General features: G+C 41.2%; 1 protein-coding gene across 10 annotated transcripts in view; it reads right to left on the minus strand.

Annotated features, from left to right (window-relative positions):
- The window catches only part of PKP4 (plakophilin 4), an 84,401-nt gene that overhangs the window by 24,357 nt on the left and 42,770 nt on the right, over nucleotides 1-17,274 (minus strand). For 3 of the 10 annotated variants that reach the window (XM_086750579.1, XM_086750577.1, XM_086750576.1), the window contains exons 4-7: nucleotides 8,949-8,983; nucleotides 2,868-2,999; nucleotides 2,521-2,711; nucleotides 1,064-1,622 (exon numbers count right to left, since the gene is read on the minus strand). In XM_086750579.1, coding sequence (XP_086606705.1) covers nucleotides 1,064-1,622; nucleotides 2,521-2,711; nucleotides 2,868-2,999; nucleotides 8,949-8,983 — 917 coding nt within the window. Of the gene's footprint in view, nucleotides 1-1,063; nucleotides 1,623-2,520; nucleotides 2,712-2,867; nucleotides 3,000-5,501; nucleotides 5,521-7,125; nucleotides 7,249-8,948; nucleotides 8,984-17,274 lie in introns of those variants that run through there. The other 7 variants (XM_086750578.1, XM_086750580.1, XM_086750584.1 and 4 more) reach the window with 5 other exon arrangements.

Genomic DNA, 17,274 nt, shown 5'->3' on the forward strand with positions numbered 1-17,274 from the left:
GGTCACTAATTCCTTAATACTAAAAGCATTAAATTTAAAGCATCTGTTTCTGAATTACTGTTTCATTATCCAAATAACTCCTATCTTCTGAAAATGTATCAGTTCACCTGTTTAAAGAAGGTGATAATCTCAAGCAGTGCTATCTGTAAAGTACCTTAATAAAATTGTAAAAGGCTGCTGTTACATCACAAATTATGCAGCCCACCGGACTGCATTTATTTAACTACTGAATAGCCTCTCATGTCAAACTGGTTTACCTCTCCCCCCTTATCAACCTGGTAGACTACTATGTCTTGCAAACAGAGGCGAAGGAGAAGACACTTTACACCTTTTGCTAAGGAATGAGAATATTTTCAGGTTTCCTGCATTATAGTATTTTAAAAGAAAAAACAGACACTGCAGTCTGTTCAAAAGAGCATATGGTCTAACTGCAAAATCACCTTCTCTGTGCTCATTTGGATGAAGGTCAGAACAAGACCGGTAACACACACAGAACTTAAAATGTAAAGCAACGGCATCTTAATAAGAACTGCCTCTCAGATGAATAGATTCTATCTTCAACGGCTTTATTTTAAGCTAACGTTACAATAGCTACCCTACATTTAAGTGAAGTACTTTGAGATAGCCTAGAAATCTCAAGGAAAAAAAGACAAATTCAGTGGCAATAAGTTACATTTTTTAAGAAAGAACTAGACATAAAAGTAGTTCCAGCCTACTATCTCTTACTTGTGTTTAACATGCACGTACATTTAAATGTACTTTATCTTTGAAAATACTGAAATACCTTTGTTTGGAAGACTCAGAATTTCACTTAGCTACTTGTACGATTTAATCCGATGCACGGCTAGCAATCTAGCAATTAAAGAGAAAGTGTTCCCAGGGAACTTACGGTATGATTGATACCTAGTTTTGACATCAGTATTTACAACCAATTTGATCCATCCACCGCCATTGTGTCCTAGCGCTACACTGTTTCATCCATAACACAACTACTGCGTTATGGGTCTTCTACAGCCGTAGGGTTGTACCGAGTTTCAAGCCGTGCCTGTGCCTTTTTACTAACCTGTAAGACTATCTGGACGCGGAGGGACCATCCTCTCATACAGCTCGTACTGCTGTCCGTACTGCTCCATATCATGAATTGTTCTTTGCAGCGTGGTTCCCAAATGCTGTGGAACTGCAGTCATGTCAGAACGCTTCGGGGAAGACGATCCCAGCTGAGTTTGGGATGGAGAAGCTACTCTGGTCTGTACATCAGCAAGGGCAAGAGGAGAGCCAACTCTGACTGATGTTTGGTACTGGGAAGTCCCGCCATTGGGATTTGCTGTCTGTCTGGACGTGATCGAGCCGACCCGCCGCACAGCCGTCGGGGAGGCAGGTCTCTGTGCAGCATACGGGGATGCTGCCCGCTGTACCGGCAGCGTAGTGGATGAATACACGTGAGAAGGAAGGGATCTCTGCTCAGTCACTGGCGGAGAACCATACCCGCTACCCAGAGAGGTTCGCAGCGACCCCCTTGAAGGGGAAATACCCGTGCTGACCATGTAAGAGGGAGACTGTGCTCTGGATGGCACTGAACTGACACGTCTCATGACTCGGTTGGTAGCAACATTTACTGAAGGCTGTTTAAAAACAAAAACGTTTATTAGTTTTATCAGTTAGGCCGTGTAGTGCATACTTTTCTCCCAAAAGACAGAAGTTAACAAGAAATGCACATGATTTAACAATACGTAAAAGCAGCTGCAGAGTAGCTTTCACTCTAAATGTAATTCCATCAAGTTTTCTATAAAATAACTGTTTTTCTAACCAGTATTTCTTAATATATAGAATTGCAATTTGACATTAAAAACCCATCTATTCCTCATTCTTATTTGGCTTTCTACATTAATATGCACCTATGCTTTCTTTCCTCACTACTCTACCACTTTGGAAATTCAGGAACAGTGATACACAGAGTTCTAGTATAAGCTAATCAAGTTTTGTCAGCTACTGTCTTACTATCATTCTGATTAATCATAGAATCATAGAATGGTTAGGGTTGGAAGGGACCTTCAAAGGTCATCTAGTCCAAGCCCCCTGCAAGTTAATGACAAAGGAGGGGGAATAAAACAGGAACAGTAGAAGGTACAGGACCACAAACACCATCTTCCTTTAGCCACTCTGTTTACACACAGGCTAAATTCTAGGAGGTTCCCCCCAGTACCACAACTGAATTTTAAGCAAGTGATACTTTCTTGGTCCTGTATTAGCAGCATACTCTGCAGTCAGGAGTCCTCTGAAGTTTCACTTAATTTCAGCTGCAGTAAAGAAACCAAACCACACGCATGCTGATTACAGCAAACAAGTCTGTGTCTGCTGCAAGCCATTTCTGCTTTTTAACCAGTGAAGTTGTTAAATAAAAATGTAATTTAATAACATTACTTCCAGCCTATACAAAGGTAGGTCCAGCTACGTAACTATCATCTTTAAACCTGTGTTACAGAGAGCGTACAGAGCTAGCTTGTACTGTTTTAAGCATACCTGGACTGACGTCTGCCCTTCAGCTCGCGAGCTTCTCACCAAGTGGTTATTAGCGGTTCCAATAAGGGAATGCTGCTGTCTGTTTTCTGATTTGCTCAGGTTTTGGCTGTTATGGAAACTGCTTACTTCCTGGTAACCACTGTCAGAATAAGAATTCATTTGTGTTGAACTTCTTGAGTTACCTACAGACCCTGTAGATATGAAGCCAGCATAAGAACGAAAGCATCGAACACTTCAGTAAAATAAAATATTATATAACTTTGTTATTTGTTGCATTCATAATTGTATTACACTTTTACGCAGTCAATAAGAAATATATTCTAATATTTAAAATGCACACAACAGACCCTCACTTTCATGGAGAGACGTCTGCTCTGGTGAGTAGAGGTTGCCTTGCTCTGGTTCTGTCCTAGCGTCATAGGCACTGGTATGAACAGTCTCTGACACCTGGTGTTTGTTTACACTGGTGGTCGGAGGATCTGAAAGAATAAATCAATGAGATAAATCCAATGTTTCACATGTACATTTCCTGAAAACTCAATTATAATAATTTTCTCACACATACTGACAAAGAACTTACATCCAACATAAACAGTCTACTGGTAGACAGGTATCATTACCAAACTAAATGAACAGAACATTAATGCTAATGTCTGAGAATCTAGTTCGGATGTAGTTCTACAAATCTTATTTTTCAAATGTACGTTCCAAGCTATTTCAATGAAAAATGTAATTGATTACCCAGTAAATACTCTCCAGAGTGGAAACACTGTGCAACCATGTTGTAGTGCACAGAGGATAGTTAAGGTCCTACCTTCTCAAGAGCTTCGTAAGTAAAAGACCGACTTGGATTTCATCTGTTTGTGTACCACCAACAGAAGTTGCTGCCAACTGTCTACTTTTGTTCACATCGTGTACTACTATCCAAAGGTTTACTTTTTAACAGCTCTTAAGCTAACCTCAGCTCTAAGAGTATTAGCTGAACTTTGCATACAGCAAAGTGTCATCATACGCAACGGAACGCAAAGTACATCGCAACGCTGTTAGGAAGAAAGGAAAGTTAAACACAGTGTGAAAAAAAGGGACAAAGATGAGGACATGAAACAACAGGAAAAACTGAATCAAGATTATTTTGACAGAAATATTAACAATATTTTAAAAATATCAACAATATTAACAAAACACAAAAAGGAAGCTTGCAGAGGGTGGAAGCAAGGACAGGCAGCCTGGAGGAACACAGAGATCGTGCGAGCAATCAGGCCAGGGATCAGGTTAGGAAAGCTAAAGCCCTGACAGAGTTAAATCTGGCCAAGGACATCAAGGACAACAAGGAAGGCTTCTATAGGGACGTCAGGGATGAAAGGAAGACTAGGAAAACCCTGGGCTCTCCCCAGAATGAAACGGAGACCTGGTGACCTGGGACATGGAGAAGGCTGAGCTGCTTAATGACTTTTTTGCCTCGGTCTTCACCAGCAAGTGCTCCAGCCACATTGCCCAAGACGCAGAAGGCAAAGGCAGGGACTGGGAGAATGAAGAACCCCTCACTGTAGAAGAGCAGGCTGGAGACCATCTAAGGAATCTGAAGGTGCACAAGTCCAGGGGACCTGATGAGATGCATTTGAGGATCCTGAGGGAACTGGCAGCTAAAGTTGCTAAGCCACTATTAATTATATTTGAGAAGTCATGGCAGCCCAGTGAAGTTTCCACTGACTAGAAAGGGGGAAAATATAACCCTCATTTTCAGAAAGGGAAAAAAGGAAGGCTCAGGGAACTACAGGCTGGTCACTCTCACCTCTGTGTCTTGCAAAATCATGAAGCAGATCCTCCTGGAAACTGTGCTAAAGCACATGAAAAATAAGGAGGTGATTGGGACAGTCAACATGGCTTCACTAAGTGCAAATCGTGCCTGACAAATCTGGTGGCCTTCTATGATAGGGTTACAGCATTGGTGAATAAGGGAAGAGCGACCGAAGTCATCTACCTGGCCTGCAAAACATTTGACACTGTCCTGCACGACATCCTTGTCTTTAAACTGGAGAGACGTGGGTTTGACAGACACATCACTCAGTGAGGCCAGGCTAGGAGAGCTGGGGCTGTTCAGCCTGGAGAAGAGGAGGCTCCAGGGAGACCTGAGAGCAGCCTTCCAGTGCCTAAAGGGGGCTGCACGAAAGATGGGGAGAGACTCTTCAGCAGGGCCTGTTGTGATAGGATGAGGGGTGATGGTTTTAAAACAGAAGAAGGTAGATTCAGACTGGACATAAGGAAGAAATTTTTTTACACTGAGGGTGATGGAGCACTGTCCCAGGTTGCCCAGAGAGGTGGTGGATGCCCCATCCCTGGAAACATTCCAGGCCAGGTTGGCCGGGGCTCTGAGCAACCTGATCTGGTTGGAGATGTCCCTGCTCCTTGCAGGGGGGCTGGACTGGATGGCCTTTAAAAGGTCCCTTCCCACCCAAACCCTTCTGTGATTAAGCATTCAACTGCCATCATGTTACAGTTATTGATGAAAAACAGGTGTCAGAGATGCAGTACAGAATCAGAGAATCACAGAATCGTTTAGGTTGGAAAGACAATGTTCTGGTTTTGTTTAGTGAGGGGGAGGGGAGGGCTAAGGTGGTCGGCCTAGGTGGTTGGCCTAGGTGGTTAAGATCATCAAGTCCAACTGTTAATCTCGCACCGCCAAGTCCACTGCTAAGCCACGTCCCTGAGCTCCACATCTACACGTCTTTTAAATCCCTCCAGGGATGGTGACTCCACCAGCTCCCTGGGCAGCCTGTTCCAGTGCTGGGGCTAAAACCATGACACCAGTTAAAAATTTTTTCCTAATATCCAATCTAAACCTCGCCTGAGGAAGGGGAGTAGAAACGAACATGGGTTACGTTGAAAGATAACACCAGATACGTAGATTCTTGCTGAAGAATCTTTGAACAAGCCCAGAGTGGAAATGAAAAGAAACATGCTAAGAAGCAACAGTCTCGTACAAACTTCTGCGACTGCTCTGCGTCAGAAAATGCAAGTTGTGGACAGTGAAGCCTGCTAAGCGCTCTTTGAAAATGAATACCACAGCATGTTACAGAAAGAGGCAGATCTGTCAGGAGTTTGCAGAAATTTGATGCTAGGAGGAAGACAAAAAAGGGTTGAAATAAATTTCATGTAATAACTAACAACAACTCTCTCAAACTGACAAAGAACACCCCGGTATAAAAATCTAGTGCGACTCATGAAAAAAAATCCTCCACAAAACCAACAAAACACAAAATAAAAAAAACTCAGACAGATGAGCTACTGGAAATTCTTTATAATAGTTGTTATTACAGTACACTTCAAAAGAGAAATAAAACACACAGGGTATTTGTAGCTACCAAGCTGTAAAGAAATACTCTGATTTTCACCAGTCGCTGAACACAAAACGCTGGTGTCTCGCTATTTGCACAATTAGCCATAATGGGACCTCCATACTAAAAATGTTACTCATTAATGGCTACTACGAGTAATTCCATACTAGATTAAAAATAAAATTAAAAAAAAAATCAATACATCTTGGAAATTACAGGCAGTCAGTCCAGTTATTTATCAGTAGTACATCCTTAGATCAAAACCATCTAGTAAAAGCTGATGCTAATTAATTTACTATAATAGCAGTATTATGACCAAATTCAATTAAGATTTAATAAGAAGTGTTACTACCCTTCCATCAATTTAATCATCAGCATGCCTAGAAATGAAATAACTCACTTGCACAGCTCCTCTTACACTCACTCGGTTACAGACAGCCGTGGGCATTACGTCTTCTTTAGAAGAACACACATGCGGGGACTGGGACATTTAAATTGTAATTTTATTCAACTCCAATATTTTAACCTTCAGTCTTTTTCTTTACGTAACACAAGGCCTTGTTATTTCACTTCTTATATTAGATGATACTAAATCAGTGTCCAACTGACAACGAACCAGTTTTGGGAGAAACAGAGGCAGACTGAAGTTCCATTGTGCAGTGCTGTCCAGACGTTCCCAAGACAGGGGCCTGAGCCACAGCCTCGCTCCATCACACATCTGCCACCAGGCAAATGCTTTCACAACACAAAAAACTACAGATTGTTTAGGCAAGAATGCACAATGAAGTGAATTGTTGTCTTTCTCTCTCTCAGCTACCACAAATCGTGAGGAGAGTGCCCGTAATAGTGGCTGCTGATCTCATACTCTATTTACAAGCATCTGCAAAACAGCCTCATTTTATATTTGTGTTAAAAACTCTGCCTAATTCTACCGATGCATAAAGCAGTTACAGCTACGGTCACATCTCAGCATCTGACGGTTTTTCGATATAAACTACGACCTGCAGCCAGGAAAAAAAGGTAATTCAAGGGAGTGTTTTCATTCGTCTTTAGCATCAGTATTTTACAGATTGCAGTTGGTAAAGCATCATCTAGTGACACTTCTTCAAAACAAAGCTCAAGAGTGAATCTGTAAGTGAAGCGTACAATCATGCTATAATCACAACACAAATGTACACATTAAATGAAACGTGTATCAGAAAATTCTAATCAAAAATACATTTTTTCCAAACATGCCCACTTCTGAGCAATCACTCCAGGAAAGTCTTACTTTAGATACAGAGATGTGAGAAACACACATCTAGATTCATATTCACGCATACAGTATTAAATAGAAATAGGATTTTTGCCATACGTTAAGTCACTTCTTAGCAGGGATGTGCACAGGAGATCTCTAAAGAAAAGAAACACACAAATGGGAGGAGATAATTAAAGGATAAAATAAAATACAAGCTGGAGAGATGAAAGAAAGAGAGGAACTAATAGAAAGTCAAGGAGAAAAACAAACAACAGACAAATAACAAGTTACAGGAAAAACTGAGGAGGAAATAAAAACTTGAATGCAATTGGACGAGATAAATCAGTAAAACAATGACTGAGATCTGTCAGAAGGTATCTTTACCAGTTGTGAACTGTTACTGGAACAGTACAGAACCAGGGGAAATAATATGATGAAAAAAACCTACCGAAATAATTTTCACATTGAAAGAGTAAGTAAAACTAATTTCTCAATTACTTGAAAAAACAAATTTGACTTCTTTTTTAAAACACTGCTAAAAGAATAAAAATCACCACCACGACTAGCACAATTTAAATGCCCAGACAAGTGGCTGTTGAGAATACTGGATTCCAAGGAAAAGAGCAAAGCTAATGCGCACCTCCCCTCGGCTGAGGCGGTGCCACGCTGGCAACCCAAACCACGTAAATATAACTCTACGCAAGAGCTGAGTCTCCAAATAAAACAAAAAGTAGGAAGGGGAAGGGAAAGTAGATAATTTGAGAGACTTATTGACTTAAAATAGTCATGATAATCATAATTATGAGCACGCTTGAGTGAACGAGCAGATAACTACAACGTGGTATTCTTTGTACAGCAGCAACTGGGGATGTCTCAAACCCGCACGCGTCCTTATACAAGGAGAGGAAATTAACACCGTGCAGAACTTGGCTAACAAAACCTTTAAGAAGCTACCTATAGTGCTAATTGCACGGTGATTCCATTAGACCAGTTTTGCTTAATACCACACTCTGCCAAGGGTACGTGACTGAGTTAGAGGAACAGGCCCCACGCAAAAAGCGATTCGCAGGGAGTCACGGGCCCATCTCTGGGTCCTGCTGGGGGCTTTGCCGTGTTGACTCCTGCACATCCACGTCATTGCTCTGAAGAGACGACAGCTGTTCAGAAGATCAACTCTTCAACAGTCAGTATTTTAACTGATGCAAAACCTGTAACTAGTTAAATGCTCTGATCTCTGAAGGACAGACTGGATTATTTCACCAGACACATGAATGTCACTTTTAAGATAGAGCCCTATCCATTCCACCTAATGTACTCAAGAGCAGATGCAGAAGTGTTACAGGACAAATGTTTCTTCTTTTGGAAAGACAGTTCAAGCTATCCTTAGATACAAAAACAGAAAAAGCACTCAGAAAAACCTTTGTGTATTGGAGATTTTATCAGTTAAGTAAGAATATCTGTAAAATGAAAATCAGTTTTCAAGCCTAAAACATACCATGTTCTTCCATGATCCTTACCTGCCAAGGGGAAGACTCAAAGGCATTTTTTAATTAATTGCAAAGGGGACCCAAGACACAATACCCTGGCTACGGTCACATTTCACACAAAAATACAAAAGATGCAAGAAAAGTACCTGCACCTACATCTAAGCCAAAACATCTCTTACACTATCAGCGGAACACACAAGTCTTCACGGGTGGGACAGAGGGTACTAATGCTATGCTTTACAAAAGACACTCGAAAAAGATACATAGCATTGCTGCTGATGTTCTGCTCACTTCAAAACAAGCAATGAATGCCAAGAAAATAACTTTTGAGGGGCTTAAAAAGCAAAATGTTCACATAAAAGATAATACCTGATGATCTCCAAGGAAATGACTTCTCAGTAGAGCTGCAGAAAGAAAAAAAAAAATAAAATAAAAAAATCACAAAAATGAACCATGTGGCTAGTTTGGATTTTTTTTTTTTTTTTTTTTTAACCAAAGCATAAGAAATTGTACAAACCCCCCAGCAGACAATGTTTCAATAGCCCGTGTACATAACACTCCTCAGCACTTTACATCTGACAACCAAACCGCTGGTTACCGATTGTAACGTCGCATTCCTCAGCGGGAACGCCCTGTAACTTACCACAGGGAGATCACCAAGCAGCACAACCTACCTGCACCCGGGCAGGTAAGAGCATGGTGTATGATACCCACCTCCTATCTAAGGTGTAACGACCCAAAGAAAATCACATACAGCAAGCACCCACAGTCATGCGTATGATCAGAGGACACAAAAAAACTTCAGGGACAGACGCATTCACTGCTCACAGCGGCGTCTGGCAAAGGAAGCCTGGGAACCACACTGCCAGAGCATTTGCTTGTGCAGGTAAAGCAGTTTGAAAAACACGAACAGAAACAGACCCACAGTTTTTGCTGTTATTTCATTAGCCAGCTTTCCAGAGCGAATCCTGATCCTTTGCATGCAACAAGAAGTCGAACCAGCTGACACCCCAGCACAGGTACCCCTCTCAGCGCGAACGGGTAACGTGAACATCTCCCACTGTCACGGGCAGAGAGACGCCCTAAGAAACGACTGCTTCACAAAGCCAGGCAGGTGTTTAACGGCAGTGTAAACTCCTACTTCTCTTCTATTTTTTCCAGTAACTATTTTCCATCAAACTATCTTAACCATTTTGTTTCTTCTACAAAGCAATGTTCTTTCACGTGTTGGAAACAGTACTGATGCACGAATACCCTCGCAAACAAATGCAAAATTCACCCAGGTGTTATTACAAGTAGATCCATTTTCCATAAAAACATGTCGAGTATTTCCTTGCTACATATGAGCTACCAAACTTTGAGTATTAAATCATTTGTGCAATGACTATAAGCTGCTATTTTCCAAACAAAAAGTTATTTAAAGGAAAAAATAGGCAAGTCTATCAGATTTTCTGATGTCTAAACATCAGCACGAAACTGTGATTTTAGGCAAGATGTACCTATTTCTAAACTAGTATTATTTATTTTACTTCTTTCTACCACAGATACCAATTACAAAAAAAAAACCACCTTATGAAAAGTCCTAGATATTTACTTTCTAAGATAAAAATAATCATTTAGGAGCCTTTTTTTTTGAGACAAACTGTTTGCGTATAAGAGTGCTAAACTGGAATACCAGCACAAGCTAAACTGCAGCTACAACGACATTTAATGAGAAAGGAGAATTCAAACGTAGGCTTCAAGTGTCCGAAAGCCAGCTTCGCATCTAGAGAGTAACAGAATTTTTACTATGTACTGGCTGTTCTTCCCCTCAGCCTACAGTTTCAATGTCTTTCGGGGTGCTACACTATTCTTTTCTTTAGAATGTACATAAAGCAGACGAGTTAAATAGAGTGAAACGTGGGGTATAGAATTACAGGTGAGGAGCTGAACTCCAGGCTGAGACTTTCCAGGATCATCACCTTTCAGAAGTTTCTTTGTGTTCCACCGTATTTCTGAGATGCTTGTGGAGAGAAGGGTGCTCAGACTCCACCAAATTCAGACACACGCCTGAACTTTCACAGGTTTTTTCTCTTTCCTGAAGGACCATCTGGTCCAAGCCAAGAAGCACAAACATCTCCAGTCTAGACAAAGACGAAATCACTTAGCAGTACTGGAACATAAGTCCAATGACAGAAACACTCAGTAAGTACACAAAGAAAACCAAACTCCGTGCCAAAACAAGATAAGCAAACATCACACTAGGTTACCTAGGCCAGTTTAAGAACTCCCCCTGCGACAACCAGCAGCTGCCTTCCCCAAAACTCAGCTGCTGCGACCGCATGAGCTCTGCCATTCCACCCGAGCGCAAAGCCAGGCCGGTTAGTTGAAACTGCCTTTAGGGGCAGAGTTTAAACCAGGGCTGAACCAAACCCAGACTTTGCAGGACAGAACCTAAGGCGTTTCAGGAAAGGTCATAGCCTCCAGCTAACAGGAGGTGCACCACGGCTACAGAGGGTTATCTCTGAAGCTATCACAACCTTCTCCACAGAAAGTGCAGGTGGCACACAAGCTGGACAGCTCTGTGAGAAACCCAGCGTCTGAAGACACCTGGGACTCTGCAGCCAACGAACCGTGCCACCAGCGCCTGGCCACTCCAGAGCTGCTAGCAGGGCCCAGGCCACCAAACCTCAATTTCTGCACAGCTTTGGGCTAAAGCTCATTCAATTTAAACAAAAAGCTAAAAAAATTTCTCATTTCTAGTACATTACCATTGTATCTAACTAGCGTATGAACTCTTTGGTGTATTTTGGGGACTGTAATTGCACGCCAAAGTAAATGCTGTGCAAGTTCACTGTTTTTTTGCTTGCAAACTGAACCTCGTAACTATTCTGATAAAATCTTTAACAATATTTCCGTTGTTAAAAGTTCATGAGGAAATCTGTACCAAAACCGGTATTGAATTCAAGAGAGTTTGTATAAAACCAAATGAATTTTAGCTCTTGAAAGCTGAGTTCTGAGTGGTAATTAACCTCTGTGAGCTCTTCACAGAGTATATTCTTCACTCTTCACCGAGCAAACTTGGATAGAGTGGGTTCTTTAACCACTTACTGTGCGCCTGTTCGTTAATACTTTGCTCCACTGAAATGAAGAAATATGGAGACTATTTGTCAGATACCGCGAGCACTGGCCCCAGAATTCTCACACCCCTCAAACACCAAGTTTTACACCCCTCACTTTGACTTTCCCCCTCAGACTTCTTGTAAACTCAGTTCCTTACAGTCAGACGGCATTGTTCTGTGGTGCGAGCAAAGGTAAGTGCTAAGCATACAGAAACACCTTCCTCCTACCTACAGGAGATTATGAAAACCCCAGGCGTACCTCTATCCAGCACGTCTGGCTAACCGAACTCTCCTTGCACGCACGGGACTTGGGAACGATAACGGGCACTCTGACTAGGGGTCATAAGCAGCAAGCTACTTAATGAACACTCAAACGGGTTAAGGATTTAACTTGATTCTTACTAAATTGTTTTTGCAGAAGCCCAGCATCTACCACCTACCAAGTTGACCATCTAATTTTTTCACTGCACAGATGAAGAGTTTTGAAGTTACCAAATCTTTCAGCTTTGATAAGTCTAATGCATTTTATTCCACTGTCTAAAAACCAGCGCAGTCCAACACTGCACTACCAGAGAGAAGCTGCTGCCATTAGCTAGCCGTTACGCCGTCTCCTCCCGATATTACCATACAACATAGCTCAAGGGAGCCCGCATGCGGTGCACTGCGCTTCTAAAACCTATTTTAGCCCACTGCTATCCTTGAAAAAGAATTATGTTAGTAGGGCAGACATGCAGAAGTTGTATTTTTCTTTCAGAATAGATTGGTATGATGTATATAGTTCTCAATTATAGAAGTTAGAGATAAATATTATTACAGTATAGCAGCTATTTTTAAATGCTGTGGAAGGAAAGTACAATAAAATATCAGGCACACAGTCATGTACATTAAAATAATTTTCTCTTCCCTTCTCAATCTGCTTCACAAGAGCACAGAGTAAGTGAAATAAAACATAACTCTACTAAGTGCATATAAAATACACACACCAAAACACTAATTTTTTAGGCAGTAACACAAATATTTGGTTAACTGAAGACAGAGCATGCATAAAAACTCTGTTGAAATAGATCTGTTCACTTTTTTTTTTTTTGTATCCTTTGCATTTTTTTTCCTCACTTCTATTTCCCAAGTATCTGGATTTTTTTGGTTCTTGGTTTTGGGGTTTTTAGTTTGGTTTTGTCCCTTCTCCCCCTTAATTTAACATCTTTTCTTTGACATCTTACAGCTTTAATTCAAGCTGATGTCTTAGATACAAGAGTGAACCAGCTGCCAATCTGGAAAAAAAAGAATCTGATAAATGGAAAAGGTTTTGCATGAAGCCATTTAGAGACAAGACGTACTAAGCATCAACAGGACCATTGCACGTTCCTCAGTGATAGCACTCAGACAAACACTTCCCAGCTGTGGACCTCTATGTCAGAGGAGGAGGTGAACATCCACGTCAGTCGAACGGCTATGACAGCTCAAGGACTTGGCCACACCTCAGAGGGAGAACCGGCCGCCGAGGTCCCGGCCAGCTCTCTGACAGCGCCCGCGTATGGGACAGCAAGGCCAGAGGAACAACGCCAAAGTTTAAGAAAATTGCAGATTTCTAGTTTTTGTTAAGATGTCTTAAGCAGTATGCTAATTTTTAAAAAAAATATGTAAACACAACTATCATCTTCAGTTTGAGGACTGGACAGTTAAATTCTCAGTGCCACGCACATTTTCACAGGTATTACAGGGCACGAAACAGTTAAAGCCTATTATCTTAGCAAGTATTACAGAAGATGAAATGTATTTCCGATTTAAACAGTACTGCTTGAGAGAAAAGTCGTGATTTCCATCGCCTGTCTTAACTGCTTGAATATACTGCTGCTGTCATCCAAAAAGGCAACGGCTGAAAAAATTAACTATTATTTATTAAATATTTCTAAACCGGTGAAAAGCTGTAAAAAGCTAAATACATCATTCTGCTGGAAATGTATGTACTTCACACATATTTCTGTAGTATTTTAGTTTACTGCTTGGCTATGCTTCCATCATTGGAACACATCTGTTCAGTCAGACACCCAGCTGCAAACGGTTTACTCACAGGGAGTCGTGCTTGCTGCTTCACGGGAGCTGCCAGCCAAAACGCAAGTGCCCATTGAGACTGAATGTATTGTTTTTTCTTGTCCTTTACCTTGCATTTTAAATATCTGCATCAAGAACATGTTCACAATTACATGCAGTACGAAGGCCTAAAGCTTCGTATAACTGTAAATTCTTGGTATAGGGGGATTTTTCTAATAAACAGCACACATTAAACTCCGTGAACTCATCATACACATTACAAGCAACCAGCAACCACCAAAACCAGCATAAGGAGATTTCATGGTTTTGCTTTTCTTGTTGATACAGGTTAGCAGTAGTTTTCACAAATATTTTAACTGAATGATGTCATTTTCAGTCTTCAACTTTTCTAATTGCCGTCTTCTTGATTTCACTAACACGCCCAAACCCTGTGCCCTCTCTGCTGGACACCGTACAAAGCACCGTACAAATCTTACGTCCCACACGCAGAAATGAAACAGCTCTGCCACCAAGAGCACGTGGTCCTGAGACTCGCTAGATGTTTCCAGTTGAAGAAGGCAAGCACCGAGGCTCTGCGTATTAATTTAGGGAGCTGTGGCTGTAATACTACACCCAAATGTCACTCATACTGAAGGATGCTATTTCCATTGGAAACCCAACACTGAAAAGTGACTGAGACTCCCAAGCCCCCACAGCAGGCAGCCAGGCAGAACAGCTGGGCACGGGAAACACCAGCCCGATAGGCAGCGGCAGGCTCCTGCCACCCCACCGTCCCACGCTGTCTGACACCACACACAGTCAGCACAGCGACAGCGGTAACAGCACACTGCCCACCGCCGCCTTCCTATTGGTATCACTAAACAGGAATTCAAAATGCAGGCCTCTGGCATGTTTGACTGTCTTTGGAAGACTTAACCCTCCTTCAAGTACTATTGCAGCTAAATGGCACGCCGCAGGAACTGCCATGATGCTCACCACATTTTCAGAGGGTGCCAAGTTAACGTGCCACCTGATCTGTCACAATCGCTCACCGGAGACTTTAGGTCACCTTGCAGGAGCACTCGTACAGGCAGTTACCATCACTCAGCTGACACACAGTAGCTTACTGCTTCTCCATCTGTAGGGTGTGGCATATGTACATCCACAGTAAAAACAACAATCCTACTTGGTAGCCCAGTCACTATTGCGTAAGATCATAAGTATTTACGTACGCAGTTGAAGTCAAAATTAAATCATCACTCTTTGAATAATCACCAGAGCAACTCATCAGTAAGCTACAATTTTTTTTTTTTCATATCTGAATATCGGAAAAAAAAAAAAAACCACCACCAAATTCCTCAATTCTACTGTCATTCAAAAGCTTTGATGGAATTTCAGAAAGGTTTGCAGTCTGAGCAAACAGAAAACAAGAATAAGAATACTGGAGCTATAACAAGAAACTTTGCAAGTTTCACTCATTTTTGATATAGACATGCAAAAAAAAAAAAAAAAAAGGCATTTATAAACTTCTGTGGACGCAAGACAAGTGATAGCACACCCTGTAATTTTATACAAACAGTTGATGCTGCCTGAGCGTCACAGCTGAAGTGTCAAAGGAAAAACACAGCATTTGGCATCAGAGACTTGGGATGGTGTCTTCTGTATCTCAAGATAAGTGCTTTTGATCAGCCGCTCACGAAGCTAAATATCTTAAACAGCCTTATGAAGCGATGGATTGACTGGAAATACAGTGACTCTTCAGATCCTAAAAGTCAGAGTGGGGGACCCTATAATGCCTCCTGAAGTCATCTGGTAAAACTGTAACCTAGGAAATACGCAACACGCATTCCATACACAGAGGCTGTATGTCCACCTTCACCACTCACACACCTACCTACGAGCACGATTCTTACTGTATTTACACTCCCAGAACTGCCTGAAGACCTGAAGTAAGCAAGTAAGAAACTTCACAGACCAGAAGGAAACAATCAATGGAAACTTCTGCCTAATGTTCAGGTACAGACAAAAAAGCAAATCCAAAACAGGCTCTGAAGAAAACATGAAAAAAATCCTAAAAATGTCCCGATGTTACATGGATCAATGGTTCTGTTCTTGTGTTTTCTTCTTTTTTCTTTTTTTTTTTTTTTCTACTAGGGAATTAGAAGAAATGAAAGATAAGAAAAAATAAGCCCATTTCCGAAGACAATTCTAAAGTAAAAGCATTTAAAAGTTCAATCAAACAGTAAAGACAGAGGAAGAGACACTCAGTGAGATTGTTTTAAGAAACAGGAGAACAAATCTAACAGTCCATTCTCAAACTCTGAAATTAAGGGTCACAAGACATCACTACAGTCTAAATCAAAATAAATTAAAACCCAAGTCTTTATATGTAATTATTTGTAATATAGAGAACAGAAACTCTACAGCTAGATCCAAGAAGATTTCTAACACACTAAGTAAGAACTGTAACGCCTAAAGCAATCGTAGCACGGACCAATTTCTAACAAAAGGAGAGTCCTTCACTCTGCAACGGAGACCGGTACTTCCTCCGAAGGTTCAGCGTCAGCCACTGTCAGGCGACCTGGTGACCGGTTATTATCTAACATGGCAAGTAGCTCCTAGCTAGCTACTAATGATGGAATTAATCATTATTTCTTCTGAACTGTTAGAATAAATGGACTATTAAAACCTGCGCCCAAAATATTCTTCCAACAGTTCTATGAGGATCCACGAGACCTCGATTTAAAATTATTTGTTACTTGGCTATATTCTGTCAAATACATTCTAGCCCTGCTTTTATCGTATGCTGAAGCTCTGCAAAGAAAATCAAGTATATCTTTTCTTTCTTAGTTTAAAATTTATTGTCGCCCTTTAACTGATTTATTTTCAAATTTCAGTAAGTGTAATATTAGTGTAAATAAATAAATAGTTTAAATTACTGTAATTCCTTCCTTCTTCCCACTCTGAAAGCACATACTGATTCTAAAGATAATTTCTATGGAGCTTATAATGTGCCACGGAAGTTTAGTGACATCATATATTGCAATATATGCAAGCAATTTCAAGTATATCTTTTGGAAACACTGAAATATTTGATATGTCATCTGAACAAAATTAAACTGGTTTCTGTAAGGATAATTACACCCAGATCAGCTCACTGTGAACAGTCTTGTCAGGACAAACCTGCTGCTGCACGCCGTGGAATGCGCCGAGCATGGGGGCAGCGCACGTTGGAAGCGTCTCGCACGTTACTGCTCCTCCAGCGGAACAGAAGTTACCCGGCTTAACACGACGGTGTGCTGGCTTTCACGCAAAACTACTTGCTCCGTTTACACTCCTCATAAGCATTCTCCCATTTTACGAGAAAAATGCGTGACCATGAAATGCAAGACATGTTCATCTCACAGAACTTACAGTGTTCAACCACAGAGCGCAGTGTTTTACTGAATCACTCTGGAATATTTTCTACTACTATGGAAAGTGCAGTGTTTCAGTTGGCATTGGGAAAAATGGAGATAAACCATCCCAGCAACTATGACATACATTCAGTTTTACAAAACTCA

The sequence above is a fragment of the Chlamydotis macqueenii genome, chromosome 6 (genome assembly GCF_036417535.1).
Source record: "Chlamydotis macqueenii isolate bChlMac1 chromosome 6, bChlMac1.mat, whole genome shotgun sequence".
Classification (NCBI taxonomy): Eukaryota; Metazoa; Chordata; class Aves; order Otidiformes; family Otididae; genus Chlamydotis; species Chlamydotis macqueenii.